The sequence below is a fragment of the Parasteatoda tepidariorum genome, chromosome 2 (genome assembly GCF_982258835.1).
Source record: "Parasteatoda tepidariorum strain Cologne lab strain chromosome 2, Ptep-v5.0, whole genome shotgun sequence".
Lineage (NCBI taxonomy): Eukaryota > Metazoa > Arthropoda > Arachnida > Araneae > Theridiidae > Parasteatoda > Parasteatoda tepidariorum.
Window position 1 is genome coordinate 60,682,911 of NC_141756.1, and position 24,394 is coordinate 60,707,304.

Consider the following 24,394-nt stretch of genomic DNA (forward strand, 5'->3'; position numbering starts at 1 on the left):
TTGAATTGTTTTACAGAGTAGTTAGAAGTTAACATAGGGAAATGACTAGACCAAGACACATTTCTTGTTCGAATAAGATAAAAAAGATCTCACACAAGACTATCAATTTCATTTCTTTTTCAAGGTAAAGCGATAAACTCATATTTTTTAAAATTTCTGTATTTATGTCATCTCTAAGAACCACATAAGCTTCGAAAAAATTTTACTTACTCTAGTTTTTCTAGTTTACTGTCCAGATCTTGGAGGAGAGTTTTTATGTAATTCAACTGTCTTCTCTTATTGACAATGTCTCTGAGGGACCTTTGCGGAATAATAGGACTGAAAGAATATATGGTAAAATCAGTTCAAAAGTCAAATATGAAATAAATTTTTGCTTGAATACATAAAAAAATTGTAAAATAAAAAAAATGCTAGAACTAAAAGAAATCTTTATGAGAGGATGTGAAATTATGTAAGCAAATTATAAATATTTCTCAAAACAATCCCTCGAGAACATATGGGAAAGATTCAAAAATAAAAACTATACGAAGGTAACATCAAGGATAAAACTTTTAAACAATTTTTCAACTGTAATAAGATATCACTTAATAAGTTTAAAACTACTAATCTAAAGCACTTATAACATTTTCGTTGCTGAATTAGCAATGGATGCTGAAATATTTCTTAGGGTGCTAAAGACAAATTCATAGTGAAATGAGCATGTGATGATACAGGTTTTAGTACAATTAAATGATATACTTTTCTGGCGAGTTAATGATCTTCTCTAAAATAAGGAACTTTTCTTCGACCATGATTATTTTAACAAGGACCTAATAATTGGAGCATATATTAGATTAAACCTGTGTGAATCAATTTTAGAATTAGATTGCATTCACTGAATATTTCAAAGGTTCAAGTTCTCATTTACTTTTAATTGCGTTATTACATTATTTAAAATACATACAGTCATTCGTTAGATCTTACTTAATTATATTGCCCATTGTAACCAATTGTTATGAGTCCCTTTACTGCAACGACTATCTCTGTTATTGATTTATATGATAAGGCCTAAAATTATGCTCAGTGAGTCACTAGGAGAGTTCTAAAAACAACACCAATTGACGCCATACTGGTCAGATAATCCATAAAAAATAAATAATTAGATAAAAAATTAAACGCATTTTAAAAAAACCCTTTTAATTTTGGGAGAGAATCATTCGAATATCTGGCTTGAGCAAACTTTTCTTGGAATCAAGGAGTTTTAAGATTCAACGTGTTCAGATGTTCTGTAGCTGAAGGCGGAACTGTTTGAATTAAATATCAATCCTGAGCCTCTGTTTCTGTTTCAAGATGTAACTTTATACAAAGGTTTCTGGATACTCACTGAACTTCCCCTAGTGATGGGTCACTATGCATATGATGTTTCGGTGCTTAGAGAATTTGAGATAGAAGATATTTATAACCTGCATTGGGAGCTTTATTGGACACACATCTATATCAATGGCTTCCTCTTGAAGGTCACTGAAATTTCGGAATGGAGTATGCAACCCTCTGATCGCTATTTATACTCAAGTTAGAAAATGTGCAAAGAAGAAGTGGCTTCTATTTGTGTTTCCTGAAAAGTTTACCAAAGGTTGTTATCTTTTTTGACGGTAATTTTTTTTAACTCTGTTGCAGCTTCCGTCGTCTCTGAAATCTTTGGGTATGAAAAGCTATCGCTTAGTCTACCAAGTAGTCAAAAGGAGTTCTGATGTAGTGGATCCTAATAACAAATATTACAAAGCAACAATTGTGCAGAGATAGTTGTTTAACTTCAAGATGCATCCTTTTCGGGTGGAGGGATATCTTTTGTGGGTGAACGAAAGTAAAGGATGTAAAAGTAAAGCATTCTCGAACTGAACTGTTATTGGGAAGAATTGCGGTTCGATCCTCAGTGGTGGTTTGAAACCCAGCCAGTTTCAGATTGAATAGTACCAGCTTGTCAGGCAAAGTAAAGTCTTCGGAAGGATGGGAGTACTTTCTATTTACCAAAGCCTGAACTGCAGCTTGGGAGAGAACAAAAAAATGGGGAATTTGACTTCTATGAGTGACCATTAATAACACGCAGGAGGCATTTTAGGTTCATAAATTTCTTTGCCACCATGCATTTTTTACTTTATGTTGTTCTCTTTAGTTCGTTTGTCTTCATTTTTTCTTAAACTTTGCTTTTATGAGAAGTTGTATATATTTGTTTTAAAAAAACGAAAAAAAACCTAAATAAAAAGGGCAAAAAAAATCTAACTATAAAAAAAACTTATCGAAGCAGAAAAATTTCGGAATGTTGAAAGCTTTATATTCGTGTTGATATAATAATAGCTTTTATTAATGAATAAAAATAATATTTGTTATTCCATCACGATATTTTTTACGCAATTTTAACTTTGCTTTTTACAAATCTTTCATATTTCGTTAAAAAATAATCCATATTATTTTCCTGTGTTCAAAAACCAGAATATGTAATTTTCATTTTCAAAACTAATTCTAATATTGCAATATATTTTACGTTAATTAAATAAATGCTCTTAAACTTTTTAAAAATTATTTACCAGAAAAGTATTAATTATAAGAAAAATTAAAATTAAATAAAAATTAAATAAAATTAAAAGTAATTAATTATAAGAAAAGTAGGTGTAATATACATAATTCTTTGAAAATGAATCTTAAAATTTTAATTGCTAAATCATTTGTAAAATTATATTATAGGAACTTGAACTGTGAAAAAAATATGATATTCCTTTAAATTAACTTACGTATTTTACTCGTTATAACTGTTTTGATCGCAGTAAAATTGAAAATTAATGTAACGATATACTATCTATAAAATTTCAGTTATTGTAAATAAATTATGAGTAAGATTGAATACCTGGATGAAAAAATTAACAATTAGAAAAAAAAGTTGTTTACTACCAAAGAATTCGTGGAAAAATACCTTTTTTGAAAAAAAAAACAACATTTCCACTTAAATTTTAAACTAAACGCTGAAAAGAATGTTACATTACCTTTATAATTTTGTTTTTATATTTGCCAAAAAAATTTATAAAGAAAAGTACAATCATATCAAACATTTGCAAAACGTTATAACTATGTTCTTGGTAAATAACGTTACGGAAAGAATATCTCTGCTTATTAAAAATGAGAAACAAGCTACTCTAAGAAATTAATCGTATAATTAAAAGATTTTATTTCTATATATTGGAATTTCTTTCTTTCCTTTTTTTCTTCTAAGATTTAACAAAAAGCAACTTTTTTGTTGTTTTTGATTATAAATCAGGAACAAAGAATCCTTTAAAATCTCTGCTTTACGAGAAGAATTTAGAGAAAAACAAGAATGGAAGTAAGTAATTTTCTATTTCCAAAACCAGAAGTATATATCGAAAAAAATGAAAAGCTAGCATTTAATCTATAAAAACAAATCAACAGAAGAATTCATCTTACGAATTCCATTTATTAAGAAATATATATTTATTCTTCCAATTTGATTTGCTTCGTACCTTAAGTTCACGGCAGAAAAATAAATAAACTACTTTGAGCTTTGATTAAATGAATATTTGAGACAAAACTCTGTGCTCCATGTTAAGTCAGTTGACAAGCCTAATTCAATAAGTTGTAAATGATGACTAAAACTTTCTACTGAAATGAAAAGGTATGAATAAAGCGAACGAAGCATATTATGCATTCTTTTGAGAATTTTCTTTCGTCTTGATATTAAACATTGAAAAAAAAATTATGGAGGTTTTTAGGAAGGTATAATTTTATTATTTGAAGAAATAATGTCGTATTCTAAATTTTCAGATGTCTTGTCTACTAATAAGTAAGAAAAGTTATCTTTAAAAGAATGTGAAATAACTACTCAGAAAAAAATAGTATGGTCAAAACAAACAGAATATGGCAAAATTTACCATGTTTCTGATTCTATGTAAACTTCAAAATCCTCTGTAACTCAATTTGGTATTGGTTTTCGTAAAATTTACAATAAAATATGGGTTTATAATATATTATAAAACTCGGTAAATGTGATAAAATGTTGTAATTTTATCACATTTACTGAAATTTACTTTTAATATAATTTACTTTTCTACTTTGTATTTTTTATTATAAGTGTGGCAATAAGAACTATAAATTTGAAAATCGGAATTTCCGGTGAATAGTTTGTCGTATGCCTGTTTAGGCCTCTGCGATTGTTCCTGTTTTTCAGTGGCGCCATCTATGGCCAGGAATTCGACTTCTGCCACGCGATTCACACAACCACAACCCATTTATAGGGCGGGTCACATTCACACACAGAGGAGAAAGGACATAGAACACACAGAGAGAGAAAGTAACATCCATGCCTTGCCCGGGATTCGAACCCATGACCCTTCTGATGCAAGGACAGTTCCCTGCCCCCTACACAGGCCGGTAGGCCGATGAATAGTTACCATATCAAATGAAAAATTACCAGATGAATGGTTTAAATACCATATGCCTTGGTTTTATTAAATAGACTTATTTGTTTTACAAGAAATCAACGAAACAGTGAGTTAATTTTACCAAAATTATTTTCTCCGTTTAGAATGAATGAAACAGCAGATATTCATAATGATTGCTATGTTTTTGATTCATTATTTTGTAAATAATGTTTAAACCAAATTAAATTATTTTATATAACGCCATTTAACTTAAAACAAAATAATTTATAAATAAATAAAAGTCTGATAAAAATCAATTGTAGAAATCCTAGTATCACTGATATTGAATTTAAACAAAGAACTTTGAAAAATTATATTTATTTTTGCTGAAATCTTCAATTACATTGCAATAGCTCTTTCATACAATCAATATGAACTTATGAGACAGTTTAAATACTCTTAACATCAAATGCAAATAATAATCGATGCGAAATTCGCAGAACTTCTTAAGATATATTCCAAAAACAGCACATTACTACTTGACAATTGAAAAATAGAAAGATTCATCTCAAATGTAATCGATGAAGACACCATATAAAATCTTTGAGTGACATTGTAAATTTTATTTCTTTTGACTTACTATTGATGATTTTAAGTTTAAGTGACGTTTTTAGCTCTGAATGCGTAAGAACAAATAATCGATATCACTTAAAGTGTCGTGAAACTAAAATAAAATGAAAATTTAAATGTAAAAACAAATTTAAAAAATATTTAGTGACGTCAAAATTGTGAATAATTATTAAAATAAAATCTTATAAAAACTATTATTTTCTTAATATACTTTAAATTTTGTATTTTTCTGTTGAGTTTGATTTAAATTTTAATTTATGAGTCAATAAAATCACAATTGATTTATAAGTAAAAAAAATTGAGATTGTAATCGAAAGGATTTTTAAACTTATTATATTAAAACTAATTATTTGTTTTGAATGCGTAGGACCAAATAATTCATAACACTTAAAGTGTCGTGAAACTAAAATAAAATGAAAATGTAGGGGAGAGTCGGGTAGCCCCGCTCACTTAAGGAGTATTGCTTATATTTCTGTATAATACTGAGTAATAATCAACATTTTTGTATGTTTCTATTGTTTTATCATCTAATTAAAAAATGCAAAAAGAATAAACCAAAAAAAGAATAGTTAAACTTAAAATAGAAATTTAAAAAAACATGTTTTTCAACTCTTTTCAAAATGTGTCGGGTAGCCCCGCCCAGCTACAAAAATTGTGATTTTTGGCTATTTTTTCAGGTGTAAATGAGAATGACCAATGTATTGACAATAGATAAACCTCATTTCTCATTTTTATTAAAGAATTATTTTATTTATTACATATGTATTTAAATACTTTTAGTGAATTCTATCATTTAATAATAACAAATGTCATACTTTTTATCATTATTAATGTATATTAATATATTATAATATTAATATATATTTATATTAAATATTTAACGAAAATAATTTAATTTAAGTAACAATAATTAATAACAATAGTTGTTTTTTAATATAAACTTATTTGGTTGATCTCTTCTTATAAACTTAATATAAAATACTTCTTATAAAGTTACAAATTCACTTTGTATTTTGATTGCATTCAAACGCTTCTGTAGATTGATTCGTTTACAAATAAGTGAAAATAAATGAGTAAGCAAATATCTTATCATAATATTTATGATTTCTTGATATTAAATTTAATTTGAATATATCCATTACATTTTAAAAATATTTAATTTTTCAGTTTTAAATGCATAAATTTATGTTTCATATAATATTAAAACATATATTTGTTGTTAAAAATTCATATAACATTCAAATTTGAAGCAATAAAATAATAATCTTTGCAACCGTGCATTTATCGACGAAATAAAATTGGGCGGTGACACCCGACATTCATGTGAGCGGGGCTACCCGAAATCCAATTTTTTTGTAAATTTGTAATTACTCGAACAATTTTTTACATACAAACTTCTTTCTTTGTGCAAATTAAACTTAAGACTACATACTTTAAAGCTGTATGTATAGAAAAAACTATATTTTTAGTATTAAAATGAAGTTTAATCGAAACATTCACCCAATTTTTCTTAATTTTATGACTACTGTATTCAACATATTTTCAAAACTATTGTTTACCATGTTACCAGCTGCATAAATACTTGAAACTTTGAAAATAATCTTTTTTTAATATAACAACTAATGTCCGCTGGCCCCTTGACTTGAAAAAATATTCTATACATATGATATTGACAGTGGGAGGGGGTACCCGCTGGGCGGGGCTACCCGACTCTCCCCTAAATGTAAAAACAAATATCAAAAAAAAATATTTAGTGTCGTCAAAATTGTAAGTAATTATTAAAATAAAATCTTATAAAAATTGTTATTTATTTAAAATATTTTAAAATTTGCATTTTTTCTGTCGAGTTTGATTTAAATTTTAATTTATGCGTCAGTAAAATCGCAATTGATTTATAAGTAAAAAAAATTGCGATCGTAATCGAAAGGATTGCTTAACTTATTATATTCAAACTAATTATTAACTCTGAATGCGTTTTTAGCTCTGAATGCATAGGATCAAATAATTTATAGCACTTAGTCTCGTGAAACCAAAATAAATGAACATTTAAATTTAAAGACAAATATAAAAAAATAGTTAGTGACATCAAAATTGTAAATAATTATTAAAATTAAATCGTATTAAAAATCGTATCATTGATAAATGACAATTATAAAATTTGTATTTTCTTATGGAGTTTAATATCAATTTAAATTTGAATAAATGTACAATTCATTTATAAATGTAAAAAAAAATTGAGATTTTCTTGAGAGACCTCGGTCTCTGCGCAAGCTGATAAAAGTGATTACCCACCCCTACACAGACCTCTGTCAAAGATAGATGACTTTGGTGATTTACTAGGAACAATTCTTGTCACTATGGCACACTATGGGTATTCCTTAACATATATTTTGGTGTAAATTAAATACCATTTTTAGAGTTCAGTTACACGAAAGCTAATAATAACAATAAGATATAATACATATATAAGTAAGCACATTCATTTTTACCATAAAAGTTAGTTTAGGTTACCTACACACTCTAATTCTCAAAATTAAATTAGTTTGTTAATCAAACATACGCTTAGCAAAGAGAATATTAAGACGAATTTGAATTGGGCTTAACAGAACAGAAACAGATAAAACTTACGCATTGCAATATTATTTAATACAATAGGCAGATGTTTCAAAACTAAAATATAATTATCCTTATTACACTACTAAAAATATACATACGTTTTGTATAGGTAAATTTTTGTTTTAGCGGAAGTCTAGTTTTGTGCAGTGAAACAACAAACTCAGTCTAGATTCATTGTAAACAATCTATATCCAAAAAACATCAAAATTGGCGTTTTTGTAAACGAAAATGAAATAACTCACGAATGGTGTGAATGCGCGTGAGCTAGGTGTAAGTATTATTCTTTATCAGTGTTTAGACCAACACCTTTCAAAGTATATATGAGAGCAGGATTTGGTTTTATTTTAAAATGAAGTGTTTTGTCCATTAAACTTGGAGAGATATTACATTACAGATTTACCATTGCGCGAAACAGTTTGAAACAGGAATATATATTGACAGATATATATTATCAGATGCTAATAAAAATCAAATTTTTGTAACATTTTACACTGATAAATTTTTAAAAATGTTTGAATGTCATCAATTTCGATCATACTGTATGTTTCTCACAAAAAATAAAACAAGCACTGTGTATTGCATTATTATTTTAATCCTTCCGTTAAAATAATTAAAAATACTTTAAAAAATCTTTCACAGAGAAAAAAAACTTGATTGTTAACACATACCTAGACTGTTTGATTAAAAATAATTGCATTATAAGTAACTTATTTAAATTAAATACAATTTATTATTAAAATATAAGACGCAATATTCTTGTCGTTTAAAAGAGGCTTCAGTATCCAGTTGTAGAAAGTTTTACCTGTTTTAATTTTAAAAAAATATTCTTATTAGTTTAATTTATTACATTAGTTTAATTAACCGAATTAAACTCCCATATTTATTTTATAACCGAAACATTTTGAAAAATGCAAATTCATATTTGACATTACATAATAAAAAAAATTTAAAACCCTTAAGTGATTGCTGATTGAAAAATAAAAAGTTTCTACATAAAATTGAAAAAACTTTTTCAATAAAGACACTTGTTCTCAAAAAATATCAAAAAAGTTTTCAACAAATGCAGGCTTTAAGGTTTTTATCTTTAATGTAATTATAAAATGCTTTTTAATTTAATTATTAGAAAACTGAATATGTTTTTATTTTATTTAATACTGAGTTCACGAACAAAGCCTTTCATACTTCCAATTTAATTAGTAAACATATAAATAAAACGGATTTATGGATGTACAATTTCTTAATTCCTTGACTAGATTTAAATTTATATGGATGAATGTCAGTGCAAATGCAATATGAGGAAAAGAGGTAAGCGAATGACTTAATTTCTTAAAAAAATATTGTTTCAAAATTAATGCAATTTTGAATGTTTAAAAAGAATTTGCAATGTTATCTTAAGTTCGACTTTATACTTTCAATAAATTGGCTAAAGGATTTATTCTGGGGGAAAAATCTTTACTTTTAAAATTAAAAAGAAAAAAAGCATTTAAATGAGTAGCGCGCTTGAATATTTTTATAACTTAAAGCATTAAAATATTTTGAAATGGGGGAAAATATAATACACTTAATATTATAATTTTGTAACAATTCGCTTAGAAAAAAAGTCAACATAACGCTAATAAACAAGCGTGTATATAATTAGTAATAATAATAAATAACACTGGGGAGCAAATTCAGTCTTGCATTTTTGCATATACTTGATATTGTCTAATTCGGGGGTGGAAATTTCAAATTCGAAGTTAGTTTTACTCCTAAAGCTACAGTAATTTTTATATGACATTTTGTTGCTTTTTTTATGTTGAAATGTACAAGTTCAAAAACGTTATGTATAACAGAGAGTTGCGTAAAACTTCTAGGAGAGGTAGGGTACGTGAATCGGGATTAAAATTGCATAAGAACTCCTGCCCGTAAATGTCGTCTAACGCGGCTAGAGGTACTTCCCCATTATGAACTGTTCAGAAGAGCACAATGCAACAGTTCATAAAAGGAAGAGACCCTAGAAATGTATGGACGACCTTTACTGGCATGGGTTCCAATGCGGTTTCAACTCTTATGATGTGCCTTTACTCCCCTACACTGTTAGAAATTTCTAGGAAAAAATAGTTAGATAACAATTTATTGAATGGTTATTTTACCATATTTAATCAAAACAGTCAAATAACCATAAATAAAATGGTAATCAAGCTGGTAAGTTTGAGAAAAACTGTTTATTAACTGCTTTCACCTAATACAGTTAAACAACCAGAACTTTATCGCACCAACTAGAACCACCTAAAGAAGATACTGTGTACATATCATAGCCGAGCGGGCTTATCTGTCAACCGACAGAACAAGAGTTCGAGTCCTAGTGTTGACACCACCCCCCTTCCCTTCAACACATGAAGAATTTATAGTGTCCAGCACTCTCCAATGCCCATTACCTTACGAAAAGCCGAGTTAATATGTCTAGATAAATAGTTATATTTTTTTACGTTATTGAAAAACGCTAGTTGTAAATGGTAAAGAAACCGTATAGTTTTGTATTCATGGTTTTATAACCATACTTTTGGTAAATGGTTTCAAAACCATAAAGGAAAAAAAAAAGTTCTTTACTGTAAACTTTACGGTTAATCGGACAGACAGCTGCCAGTTATTTTACCAGAATTTTAGAATGACAATTTTAACAGTGTAGAAGTTTGTAACATGCGACCTCCAGTTAAATAGATCGTTTTCAAACTTGCACATTTCGACAAAATCTAGACTAAAGACGACATTTGAAAAGAACTGCAGCTTGGAGAGAGAAACTTATTGTAGATTTGATATCAGCGATGCAAAAATATCTAATATCTGCAAAAAATCTAATGCAATACGAAAATAAATGGAACTATAACTTTAAAACTTTTACTGCATGAAATTTAATCATACGAGACTTTACAAGCATTACAGGTTGAATGCGTTTGATAAATATATAACCAAAACTTCTGAAATTTTATTGCATGAAATTTAATTATACCAGACTTTTCAACTATAAGCTGAATGTATTGTTCATAATTTTCAATTCTGAGTTGAATGAGTTTAATGACTTTATTTGTATCTAAACGGAATATAAAATTATGGTCTAACAGTAAATAAATATGGTATGAAACTTAGATAAATGTGGAACTAATAACTTCTAAACTTTTACTACATGTAATTTAAACATACGAGACTCTTCAATTATTATAAGCTGAATGCGCTTTATAAATACAGCTACGTTTAATGACTTTATTTGTATCTAAACAGCAAATATAAATAAGGTCTCTTTCAATCATGGAAAAATGACAAATTGTTTCACCTTTTGTTGTTCATGGAAGTGGACACAAGAAAGAGTGTCCATTTAAAAGATTGATGATACGTCAGACAATTAGGCCCAAATGCATCAAAACTATCCTTTCTCTTGTCGTTTGGAGTTGAATGATAATATTTTTGTGGGATTTTATTTCAAAAAATCTAAAACTATTTCTATAAATATCGTATAAAATATTATATTTATTGAAATATTTTTAGACTTTGATTTTAAAAGTATATTTGGTTTATTAAGGGATTAGATAATATGAATCGGTAATAAAAATTATTGCATTGAAAAAATATGGTTAATATATAAACATTAAGTTGTAAAATCTTTATTTTTCAACTTTTCGTTTAATTTAAGTAAAGCAGGAGGCATTTAAATTAAACCTGCCAAATGAATTACGTCTGCGTTATACTACGTTTGGTGAAAATTGATTACTTCATATTATGTTAAAAAAATTGCTTCAGCAAATTATTTTATATTAGGGTCTGTTACTTTTTCAGCCAACGTAGGTCATAGCCCAACAAATCAAAAGTAATATATCAAGACTCGCATAAATATTCACTAAGAAATTTTGCGATAAATATTTTCCTAAAAAAGCAGCGAAAAATTAAAGAATGGCTTATAAATAAATAATAAAAGTAATGAAATGCATTTTTATTTATTTTTTTAATATTATGCTTTGCTGATTATTTTCATTTTTTTTTAATGTTAGACTTAATGATTAAATGAAAATTTTCGATACGCGATGTAATTCAATTAAAAAATTAATATTCAATTTTATACACAAAGTGTTTTTTATAATTGGATCAGTAATAGGTACAATTAAATTTCAGATGAACACATATTTAATGAAATGTTAAATTTTATTTACGAGAAATATTTATTATTAAAGTTGATTATAAAACTTCATTTGTCTAATCAAATTATCTTAAAAGCCTTCTAAAAACTGTTGATTAGACATTACAGACTTGACTAAAAAAAGCATTTCAGTCAATTTTATTGATGAATTTAGCTTTTTAGAACACAAGAAAAAAAAGAAAAATAATTTGGATAATAAATCAAATTAAGCTTTACAAGATTAGTTCTTTTTTAAGAAATGACGTTGTAGATCGTAAAATATTTTTTGTAACAAAAGGCTTTGATAGTACGTAAAGTCAGGTACTAATATAAGAAGCAAATATTTGAAGAAGGAAGACATTAAAGATAAAATTCAACACTCTCTCAACTTAACTTAAATAAGAAAGGGGTTTTCTTATTTGGCATTACCTATACCAAGAGGAATTTTCACGCATTTTACTGCGGTGATATAATTCATGTAAGAAATCGTTAGGACTTTTTTTCTCAATCGATATCTATCACAACATGTTTTGTGATTTACGTTAAATAATTTTTATTCAAATAAAATGAAATAAAAGGATAAACTTTACTTCTGATTTGTATTTAAATATTCACAAAAGTTTACAATAAAGAAATGATAAATTGAAATTTTATACTTAATTGCGGAAGGGTAGTTATGTATGTTATTGTAAACTATGTTAAAAAACCTAATTCTGTAACTTTCCTACAGGGAATTTTTATTCTCTAAACTTACAGAAATTTCTGTTAAACTGCATCGTAATCTTCAAAAGAGAGATTTTTTTCTGTTAACAAATGAAATCTGTAACCATTGTTACACATTGTATCCGTTGAGTACAGAATTTTTCAGTTTTAAAAATTAAAAACTTTAGTATAAAAACGTCAACATCAAATAATTTGATGCACTGAAACAAATGACAACCTGCTTGTACGGTGGTCAAGGAGTTGGCCTCGTACAAAGAAGGTCCCGAGCTCGAAACCGGTCTCGAGACATTTGAGCTTAGCTGTGTAAAAACTTAAAATTACCGGATGAATCTTTCAAACGTGAAGTTTTTTGATACCTCAGAAAAATCATCCTCTAAAATTACATAAATATAAACTTAAAGTACATCGTAATCTGTCAAAAGAGTTAACAAATGAAATCTGTAACCATTGTTACATATTGTATCCGTTGAGTACAGGATTTTTCGGTTTTGAATATAAAACACTTTGGTATAAAATCGGCATTTCGAGACATTTGAACTTAACCGTGCAAAAACTGAAAAGTTCTCGACGATTCTTTTTAACGTGATGGTTTTCAATACTTTAAAAATAACGGAAAATCACTCAAAAAATGAAATAAATGAAAAATCATTAGCACTTTAAAAAAATTTATTTCATTATGCAATGTCAATGTACTTGTATCCTTCATTAGTTAGATGTATTTCAAAAACTTGAAGTGCGCAAAATATTATAAATTATAGTGTTTAATGCCTGTTTGAATACTTAATTTTTATTTCACGTTATAAAAGAATATAATTCGGAAACAATATTTTAATTAATTCAGGAAAAGCATGGATAAGAGATTCTGAATAATACTGAAAAAAGAAGATAAAAGACTAAATAAGATTAAAAAAAACTAGATAAGATGTATGTACAGTTAAGGAAAATAATTTGTATTGGGTTCTATAACTTAAGAGCAGGTAATAACAATTTAAACAAAATAGATTGATGCTAAAACATCATGATTTAAGGTATATAAATTACAAAAAATTAAACTATTTTTTAATTTAAATACCAAACTGTTTTCAAATTTAAAATATTTGTGATATATATTGCTTTTGTTAGAACTATAATAAACTTATATGACTTAATTTTGAAAGCTATCTATACATCTTAACTGAGATAGAAAAAGCTACAATTTTGCAATTTTAATTAACATAATTAAAAATCTTTATATTCTTAAGTAGAAAACCAAATTTGTTTTAACAAATCACTGTATTATTGTACTGATAAAATATGTTCTACTATGTTAATTGCTTTGAGACTTAATACAATATCTTAACTTTTTTTTTAAACTTCCAATTAATTTAAAGCATAAATTAGATATTAAGATAAATGTTTTTAAAATTGTGAGAGAAGTTTGTAAGACATTTGATTGCATATAATTTCATAACTAATGTATAATTAATATTATACACTGTTATGATCTTTATTCTAAAATTACGATAGAAAAACGGTCAGCAGTCTATTCATCCAATTAACCGCAAAGTATACGGTTAAGAATATTTCTAGCAATTACGGTTTTGAAACGTTTAAAAACTGGTATGGTTAATATATCTCAAGATTGAAATTTAACTTGACTTTGGAGTTAGATTGTGATAGGCATTTGATTAGGAAATGTACATTGGAGTTAAGTTGTGGTTGAGTTGTGTTTTGCTAAATGAACCGTGGAATGTGGTTTAATAAGTTTTTCTGATGATTCTATCTATCGTTAGAGCTAGAAAACTCTAGACTTTTTTTTACGTTATGCTGCCACCTATGTAAGAATGAGAGCCTCCTATTCTATTAATCACCGATGGCGGACTGGAAGTGGTGTCAACGCCGGGATTCGAACTCCAGTACAGTCGGTCATGATATTGACATCTTAGTTCCTTCGGATACAGTTATTACTCAGCTGAAAGAAGCTAAATGGGTTTATATTGTATGCCTGGTAGGCACGGATAAATTTTTGGTTCCTTAACCAAATAAGATGAAAAGAGTCAATAAATGACTTTTCTCACAGTTAATAGTTTGAAAACATTTTTTATGGTTATTTGACTACTTTGGTTGAATATGGTAAAATGGCAATTAAATGAATTATAATTCAATAATTTTCACCCCAGAAATTTCAAACAGTGTTAAATGAGCTTCATTAAAGAACATTTTTTTCATGGAAACATATTTATATCTATTTGTCATTAAGAGACTTATTGATTTCCTTATTTATTACAATATATTTTAGAAAGAAATGTACCAGAATTTAAAATCCCAAAATAATGTTGTTGCAGTCAAAAGCATTATTATACAAAAAAAATCAAAGATAAGAAAGTGAAATCTTTTTTAGGCATTAAAAATAGATTTTTTTCCTTTTGAAACGTAAAGCATTTCTCTTCGTCTTATTAGACGAAGAAAAATATCTTCCAAAAACTATTCAATGTAAACGATCTTTCCCTTTGAGGTCTGAGTTTTCTTTTTCAAGTAGTAGTTCTTTAGCTTTCTATATTTCAATCAACCCTTTGTTAGATAAATGTAAACTTATCTTGGGCAGAAATTTCGAAAACGCAAAAATAGACTTCTCCAAACCTTCTGAAAAATTTGCCTAACAAACACAATTAGGAAGCCATTTTTTTACATGTTAACATTTTGCGTTTGTATTTTGATCAATTCACTAGCACAATTTGGATCAATTCAATGGCACAATTGTTAAAAAAGTTTATATATTTGTCTTAAATGTTTTAAAAGAATTGCATATGAATACATCTTTTTTAAAACTTAGTATTTGCTTTCTTTTTTCCTAATACCAGACAAACAAATTAAATGATTTACTTTTGAATAGTAGTTGAAACAATGCAATACAGTAATTATTTTAATATATTAAGCCAAATAATACATTTTACAAAATAATATTATATTAGCAATATTAATTGACACTGAGAAAAATGTATGGCCAAAACTACCAGATTAAGGTAAAATTTAACTTTTTTTGGCATTATTTCAACACCTAAAAATTTGGAAAATTTTACCGAAGAGCTTTGGTAATGATTTTTGTGAAATTAAGAATCATACACTGGTTATCATAAATTAAGGAAAAATCACAAAAATAGCGATAACTCTTTCAAAAGTAAGCCAAACCGTGCAAAATTTGCATATGTTGTCCACTAAGAGTAGCTGAGTAAAATTGCAATATGCAAATTAGTGGCGCTGCACTCGGCTTACGTCATCTGCCTGGAGCATAAAAGTCCAAGTTTGAGAGAAAGCACACAAATTTTACTGTGATTGCGACATTGAAAATCTGAGATAGCCAATTCGTAATAATGACCTCTAGGCATCATTTGCCTGAAGAACTACGATGGAGAGCCATCGGGAGACTAGAGGCAGGGCAGAGTCAATCAGAAGTGGCCAGATGGCTAAATGTGAGTCCATCTGTGGTTCATAGACTTTGGAGGCAATTTCAAACCACAGATTCGGCATCTAGGAGGTTCAGTCAAGGACGGCCAACTGTTACGACCAGTGCCGATGACCGATATTTGACATTAAGTGCACGCAGGAATAGAACCGCTACTCCGACACATCTTAGATCCTCTCTTGCTGCAGCCACCGGAAGGTTGGTGTCAACGTCAACTGTGCGCAGAAGGCTCCACGAAGGTGGTCTGTATGCGAGACGACCAGCCATTTGCGTGCCGCTCACATCACGCCATAGGAGAGACCGTTTGCAGTGGGCCCGACAACATGTCCACTGGACGTCAGATCAATGGAGGCCTGTTCTCTTTACGGATGAGTCCAGGTTTAGTCTAGAAAGTGACAGTAGACGTTATTTGATATGGAGAGAACCTGGGACCCGTTATCATCCATCAAACATCCGTGAAAGAGATGCATACGGAAGAGGCAGTGTCTGTGTTTGGGGAGGCATATCCTTAGGAGGGCGCACATACCTCCATGTCTTTCCAAGGGGAACCGTGAATGCTCAGGTTTATCGAGACAACATCCTTGATGCTTATGTGCGCCCATATGCCGGGGCAATTGGTGATTGCTTCCTGTTACAGGACGATAATGCAAGACCACACAGAGCTCGCATTGTTGATGATTATCTTCAACAGGAAACAATTACTCGCATGGAGTGGCCAGCTCGATCCCCGGACTTGAATCCTATCGAGCACGTTTGGGATGCTCTAGGGAGGCGTGTATCTGCCATCAATCCGCCCCCTCAGACCCTTGCCACGCTTGCAACTGCTTTACAAGAGCAATGGCTCTCACTTCCTATTGAACTGATAGACCGCATAATTGAAAGCATCACACATCGCTGTTTGTGCTGTATTGCTTCTAGAGGCAATCATATTCCATATTAAAGGTACTTTTTCTATTGCAAACCGATACTTCCAATTTGTTTATTTTATACATGTGCTAATTTCTATACTACTATTAATGTCTGATAATTTCTTTTTATGTTGTTTAATACCTTACTATGTGTTGTATATTGTGGGTAAGTTTCATAAAATTCCATGTGTAATTTCTTGAGTTATCGCGATTTTTGTGAATTTTCCTTAATTTATGATAACCAGTGTATATGACTTTTTAATTTGTGATATTATTTGGTAATTTTATTTTCATACCTCAGAGCATGGGATAAAAACCATTTATTCTCTTAAATTTACTTTTCAGTTTTGAATATTTACCAAATATGTGGTAATAAGAACTATAATTTTGAAAACCAGAATTTTAGGTAAACCATAATTTCTGGAAAAATTTCCATATGAAAGGTTTCAAAACCGTATTTTTGGGTTTATTAAACATAGTTATTGTGTTTTTAACTAGAAATGTTCATATAGTAGGGTAATTTTACCAGATTTTTTAAAACTTTCTCTTTTGTTAGATTAAAATATAAATTATAGTTTGTTTTAGTTTTTACGGAATTAAGCATATTTGATTAATAGTTTCTTTATGATTAAAATTCCTTTCGTTTAACTTCATAATTTGCTTTCAGTAGCTTGTTTTCCAGTGATTTGGTTAATAATGAAATTTTGTCTTATAGTTTAATTTTAAGACCAACGAATTATTTAAAATACATCTTAACATGCTCCGTTTAAACAATTCATGTAAATTACTAGGTGTTAAGTCACATTTTAACATTTCAACAATTTCAACGACCACTGCTCAAAAAATAGACTCTTGCGTTAAGAACAAAAATTATTTCTTTAAAAGGTACATAAGCCATATTAAAAAGTGCATAGATTTAAAAAAGAAAATGTTCGAAAAAAATACATTTATGTGCTTTGGCGTGTTGTGTAGAAATATTTAAATATTGATGAAACTTTAGCAATTGTTTCACAAACCTTGTATTTCAGTACACTGGAATTTAAATTATTTACCGTGCGTAATAATTAACTATGTAAAACAAAAAGTGGAAAAACTGATTAAATTATATCCATTGTTTTGTAAAATATCCATTATACTATAAATATCTTTTAAAATATTAGCCATTTAGAATCTATAAAACTTATTATTTGAAAAATGCGTCAATGTGATGGGACGGAATTTCTTCGAATTATAGATAAATAGTTCATCTTTCTAGTGTTTAAAATTGATCTTATTTCCTCAAAGTATATGCAAAATTAATAATATATAAATACATGTTGTTAAATAATTATCACGTAGAAATTATAATAGCTTTACTTGGAACATTTATCAAGTTGTTTAAAAAATTATATTACGAGAAAACTATTAAATATCCATTAAAATATTTCATTTTCTGCAAAAAAGTTTCTTTCTAGTAGAACTAAGAAGTTAAACTAGCAAATTAGATTTTTTTACATCAATGATATTGTATTTGATATAAAAATATAGAGTTATACTTTCAAACTTAAGCAGTTAAAAATCCTAAACAAAATTTTCAAACTAAAACTATATTTTCTATATATTTAAACTATATAAACTTTTAAACTATATAAACTTTTAAACTATATAAACTTTTAAACTATATTTTCAAACTTAATTAGTTAATAGCAGAATTTACGTACTTCTAACGTAGCAGCATAAAACCTAGCTCTATTCTGGTAGAATAATTTTGAAGTGGAGTAATAAAGCGAGATTCCAGAAAATATTTCGCCAAATTTAGTAATTAATTTTAATATTTTGTTTACAGTACCTTAAACTTAATTGTTTAAAGCTTTTGTTTGCCATAAATCGCTTCAGATACAGTAGTTCTTGGTTCTGAAAAAAAAGGAATATTTTTTTTTCATGTTCCGAGTTTAGTGATAATAATGCAATTCTTTGTAAATATTTCTAAAAAAATTAAAAAAATCTTTTTTAAAAATTTGATTTGAATTATACAGGAATAATATCTTATTTGTAAAAAAAATTTTCAGATTTCCTTAGCTTTTCATTGAAAATTAATTTGTAAAACATATTTTTGTTTTAGCAAAAAAGAAATTCTCCCTAAAACATATTTTGTAATATTCATTTATAACAAATACAGATAAAGACATATTACTAAAATGATGCATATTTCTTTCTAATGCATATTTCTTTCAAAATATTTAAAAAGTAATACTTAGCTAATGAAACATTTGAATTTTATTCCACAATGAATGACGCAATTATCATAGCAAGAAATATATCATGTATGCTTTACATGCTTGATCGAAATATTATTGAATTTTTCAGATAATGTAACATTAATTCATGTGCTTTTTAGCTCTTTATATGTTTTAATAGCAGACTATGATGACTGCTGAGGGTGCTTCCTAAATCAGAAAAATGGGGAAGAATTTTGAAATTTTGAGTAGCTACTGAAAATGAGTAATGAATTTCTGATAAAAGAACTGCTTTAATAATTTTTTTTCTCCAATGGCAGGCACTGAATTTTGAATCTTTTGCCTATACTATGCCAGAATTGTTGCTCATTTCGCGTTACCCAGTGGGCACCTGTGAACCAAAGTCACGGAGGCGCGCAACATTACCCACGCCACTTTGCCACAAACCCGTTTATAGGGTGGGCCACATTCACACATCATACACACACGCAACAGAGGACAGCACAAAGAGAGAGAGAAATATCCATGCCCAGAGCGGGATTCGAACCCGCAGCCTATGCCTTCGCAGTCAGGCACGCTAACCGCTCGGTCACCAGGCCGGCCTGTTTTAATATATGAAACGAATATTTTCCCAAAATTTGTACTTAAAATCGTATTTGCATGATAATCTTAGCTTTAAAAATACAAATTTGTTTTTTTATGAGTCCGGATAGGGCTTGAGCAACCAGTTAAATATTTCGAAATGAAAAATCTGATTGTAACTCATTCAAAAGAAGTCTTTATGGACTTATTATTTTATTTTATAACCAGTATTGAACAGCCGGCCCAATTTTGAGTCAACGAACTATCAATGTTCCTTTCTGTGACCCTGTAATTGAGAATCCAACCCAGAAGACAACGGAGTTCTTGGATCAATTATTGGGAGACACTTGCTTTTGTGGAGAACTTTTTAAGGAAACTAACTGAGTTACATGGAGAGGGAAACCATGAAAAACTTATACGGATAGTCCGACGGCAAGGGGATTCTAACCCATGATCCGTCTATCACTCAGGATATTTTACAATAGCAGTATGGTCAGCTTGAGTTACGAGTTAGATTTGAATCAACCAGCAAAACACTGGGATTCGAACCCAGATCACCACCATTGGGAGGAGAATACTCTATCCCCTGAGAATTCGTAGCACTCTGTAAGGTTTGAAGTTCAACAAAAAGTTTTCGAATATTTAGGAGGCAGCAAAAAAGTTTTTTAGTAATCAAATATTTTCATTCAAATATGAAATCAAGGTTCACAACTATATTCGAATATTTGTTTCCGTTAATTTTTTCAAAAAAGCCCTGAGAATTAAGATTTTTAACTTCAACATAGTTTTTCACATCAAATTTTTTTGCGATTATTATGCATGGAAAAATCTCGAAAATTTTAGTTTAATTTATCAAAAATTCATATATTTCTCTAATATAGAAATTACATTATTCAAATTCAAATACGCTAGTTTTGTTTTACTTATCGTACAATAAAAGTCAATTATAAAGTTTCTGTTAACTTTTGCGAATTTTTATAAAATCATTGTTTGTTTAAGAGATAAACGGGTACTAGAAGTTATACACATTCAAATTAAAAAAAAACAACCCTAACTCCCACGTTTAAATAGGGTTCGTGTCCCATCATGGCTTAAATAAATCACCTACTAAATTTTATTTTTATCTGTTTTAAGAGCAATTGGTTTAATGAGAAAATTAATTACGATGGATGTTAAGAGCCATAAACTGATATTCAGTAGAAAATAAAATTTATGTTTTTATCGTACATGGTGACATGATTAGTTAAGTGCAAACGCTTTGATATTGAGCACTTGAAGTATTCTTAATTTTTAGCCAATCGTTAATATTATGATTTTTTACTTGAAGAAATTGCTTTTAACTAAATTAAAAGCAATTGAAATATATATATATTTAGTTGCGCAAAGTAGTTGTTTTTGTTTATTTAATTTTTGAAATTTGGAAAATAATAAATAGCCATAATTATTCATTTTACATTCCGCTAATATATTCAAGTAGCAAATAATTCAAATCTTATTTAACATATTTTAACAATGCGGTTATTTTTGATTTCCTATTCCACTCCAAAAGTTAAAGAAATCCCAAATCAAATTTTGCAAATTGTAAGTAATTTTTCTTTCTAAATTAGAAGAATATTATTTAATGGAACGTATTTAAAATTCTTAATATGCTTGAAACGTGCATTTTTCTTCTAAGAAATCGTCTTTAACTTAATTAAAAGCTGTAAAAAGTAAAATAATTTTAGTTGCAATAAAGTTTTTGGTTTTGTATATTTCGTTGTACGTTACTGAAAATTTTGTAAGAATAATAAATAATTGTAAATATTTGGTTTGCATTCCACTAATTATGCAGCAATTAAATCAAATATTATTTAGCATAGTTCAACAATGGGTTTAATTTTTTATTCTTTATTTCAATTCTAAAGCTTAAATGCATACTAAATTTCAAACTAAACTTCACTTTAACTAAATTTTCAAATATTTTGAAAGCCACAAGTTAAAAAAAACTTGATTCTTTTAAAGATTTTTTTAGTTATTTACAGGAACTTATTTAAAACTGATCACATGTTAGAAACCTATATTTATAAAGCATTCTGATAGTAAAACTACCAAAGATTAATATTACGATTTTTTAAAAAAAATGGCCTTTAATTTAATTAAAAGCAATTAAAATAGAAATATATCTAGTTACATAAAATTGTTGTCCTTGTTTATTTCTTAAAAAACATTACATAAAAGCTTATAAAATAATAAATACTTGTAATTATTTGTTTTACCATTCCACTATTATTCTTATGCAAAAATTAAATCATATGTAATTTAACACTGGGGTTAATTTTTTATTCTTTATCTGAATCCTAAAGTTTAGAAAAACCAACTAAATTTTCACAGATCTTTTGCAAATTAAAAGTTAAAAAGTAGATATAACTTTTAATTTTTAGTAGTATTACCGAAAGTAATTTTTTCAGAAATAAAAAAAAAAGTTATATAAAGAACAGTATTTAAAATTTTTCATATGTTTGAAACTTACATTTATAAAATATTTGAAAGTAAAATTTCCGTCAAATAAAACGATTATTTGCTTAATTTAGAGTCCTTTTACGGATGGAAAGAGATAAACTAAAAACAGTTTTGTATAAAAATAAGTTGATGAAAAGTTCTTAATTAAAAAGTCATTAAACAAAAGTTTGTAATAACATCACTTTTGTGAAAGGTGTAAGTAAAACAATAGAGTGAAATGTATTCAATTTCTTGCTTTTGTTCCTTGAAGATTTTTTCTTGCTAATGTCGATGTAATTTCAGTTTAATTAAAAATTCTTTTGGCCACTTTTTGCCCTGATACAACTAAATTTTAAGGTGCTGAAAGTTACTGAACAATTTATTAAGCAATCAAAGAGTCTATTTTAATTCATGCACTGAGAAAAGGGAAAATAACTATGGTCAAACTACCAGAACATGGTAAATTTTACCGCATTTCTGGCTCTAGAGAAGCACTAAAAAGCACTATAATTTTTCCAAAATTCCTTTTGGTTATGTCTTTTGTAAAATTAATAAATGTAAAAAAATTTAATACTTTCATCATAGTAACTAAGTGAATGTTATAAAAACCATGAATTAGGTTAAATTTACTTCATATTTTTGTATTTTTACTTAATGTGTGATAATACGAACTATAACCTTGATATCCAGAATTTTCTATTAACAGCTCCAACGGAAAACTGACGAAATAAATGGTTCAAATACATCTTATTTACCAAATTACCAGAAATATAATTACCATTTAAGTACGGTACTTTAATTAGATGTTTCTTCTCTCCGTGTGCTATTTTAATGAATTTTGCAGAAAATAATTTAACAATGAATAAAATCAAAAGTTGAACATTTTATTATAATTTTACTTACTTTAATGACCTTTGATCTAACTACACTCTATAACAAAAAATTGACGCACCAAGAAGGAGTTGTCCGATTGAAACGAAAATTGGTGGATAGGAAGACAATGTACAGAATAGTAAATGATTAAAATTTCAGAACAATTGAATAATTTATTTCAGAGTTACAGTAACAAGTTCAATAAGGTGTTGACCCGCCTTTAGCTTGGATACAAGCTGCCACACGGCGTGGCATGAAACGATAAAGCTCCCGGATGGTCTCTTGCGGTATTTCCTGTCAAATTCGATCCAATTGTCGAACGAGGTCATCAACATTCCGTGCCAGATGCAATCCCCTTCCCATCATATCCCAGACATGCTCGATGGGAGAGAGATCTGGTAATCTGGCAGGCCAAGGAAGAGTTTGACAAGCTTGCAGACAGTTCATAGCAACTCCGTATGTGGTCTGGCATTGTCCTGCTGAAAAATCAGCCCAGGGCACCGCAAAAGGAACGGTTGCAAAACAGGTCTTAGGATGTCGTCAACGAATCGCTGTGCAGTAAGTGTACCTCTAATGACAACCAAAGGGGTCCGGCTGTCAAAGGAAATTGCACCCCAGACCATAATGCCTCGTTGAGGGCCGGTGTGGCGTGCAATAGTGAAGGCAGGATCCCCCCTCTGCCCTGTGCGTCTCCAAACACGTCTTCGATGATCGTCAGGACACAGTTGGAAGCGGGATTCGTCGCTAAAGACTATACTTCCCCAGTCGGCATCACTCCAGCCTGATCGAGCGTCGATTTTGCGCGTCTTAGTGCGTTCTTGGTGAGTCGATTTTTTTTTGTTATAGTGTGTATATTGTCAAGTACTAAGAATTAATATTAATGTCTTAAAGGCCAACCCCGTAATGTAAGTAATTGGTGTAGATGATATTTTAAGTTACGAAATCAGATACAAAAACATACTAACTGTGAATAATACCTCTTTATAGACGAATTTGGATTTTTCAACCTCTAAGGATAGAAGTAGTTGCATTTTAGAAAATAAGTTTCCAATAATTTAGTCAGAAAAGTATTCTAAGTTGGCTCTCATAATGTCGATTTCACTTAATGTTCATATCACTTTTTGTGCATTTCACCATTTCAAAAAGTTGTATTTTTAAATTTCCATTTTTTGAGGATCTATTCTATGAATTCCCTTCCATTTTTTATCATTTAAAGTTACGTAGATTAAATTGATGTAAAAATTTGCATACATTACAATTCAATTTTTTTTTTGAAAATCAGTATATTAAATAACATAGAATAATGAGTAATGAATAATTGATTTTTTCATGGAATCATATTTGGCTGAAAATCCTGCAATGTCATGTCTAGG

General features: G+C 28.6%; 1 protein-coding gene across 1 annotated transcript in view; it reads right to left on the reverse strand.

Annotated features, from left to right (window-relative positions):
- The window catches only part of LOC107453342 (uncharacterized), a 45,397-nt gene that overhangs the window by 11,200 nt on the left and 9,803 nt on the right, over window positions 1-24,394 (reverse strand). Inside the window, exon 2 of the mRNA XM_016070127.4 lies at window positions 211-318. Coding sequence (XP_015925613.1) covers window positions 211-318 — 108 coding nt within the window. The remainder of the gene's footprint in view (window positions 1-210; window positions 319-24,394) is intronic.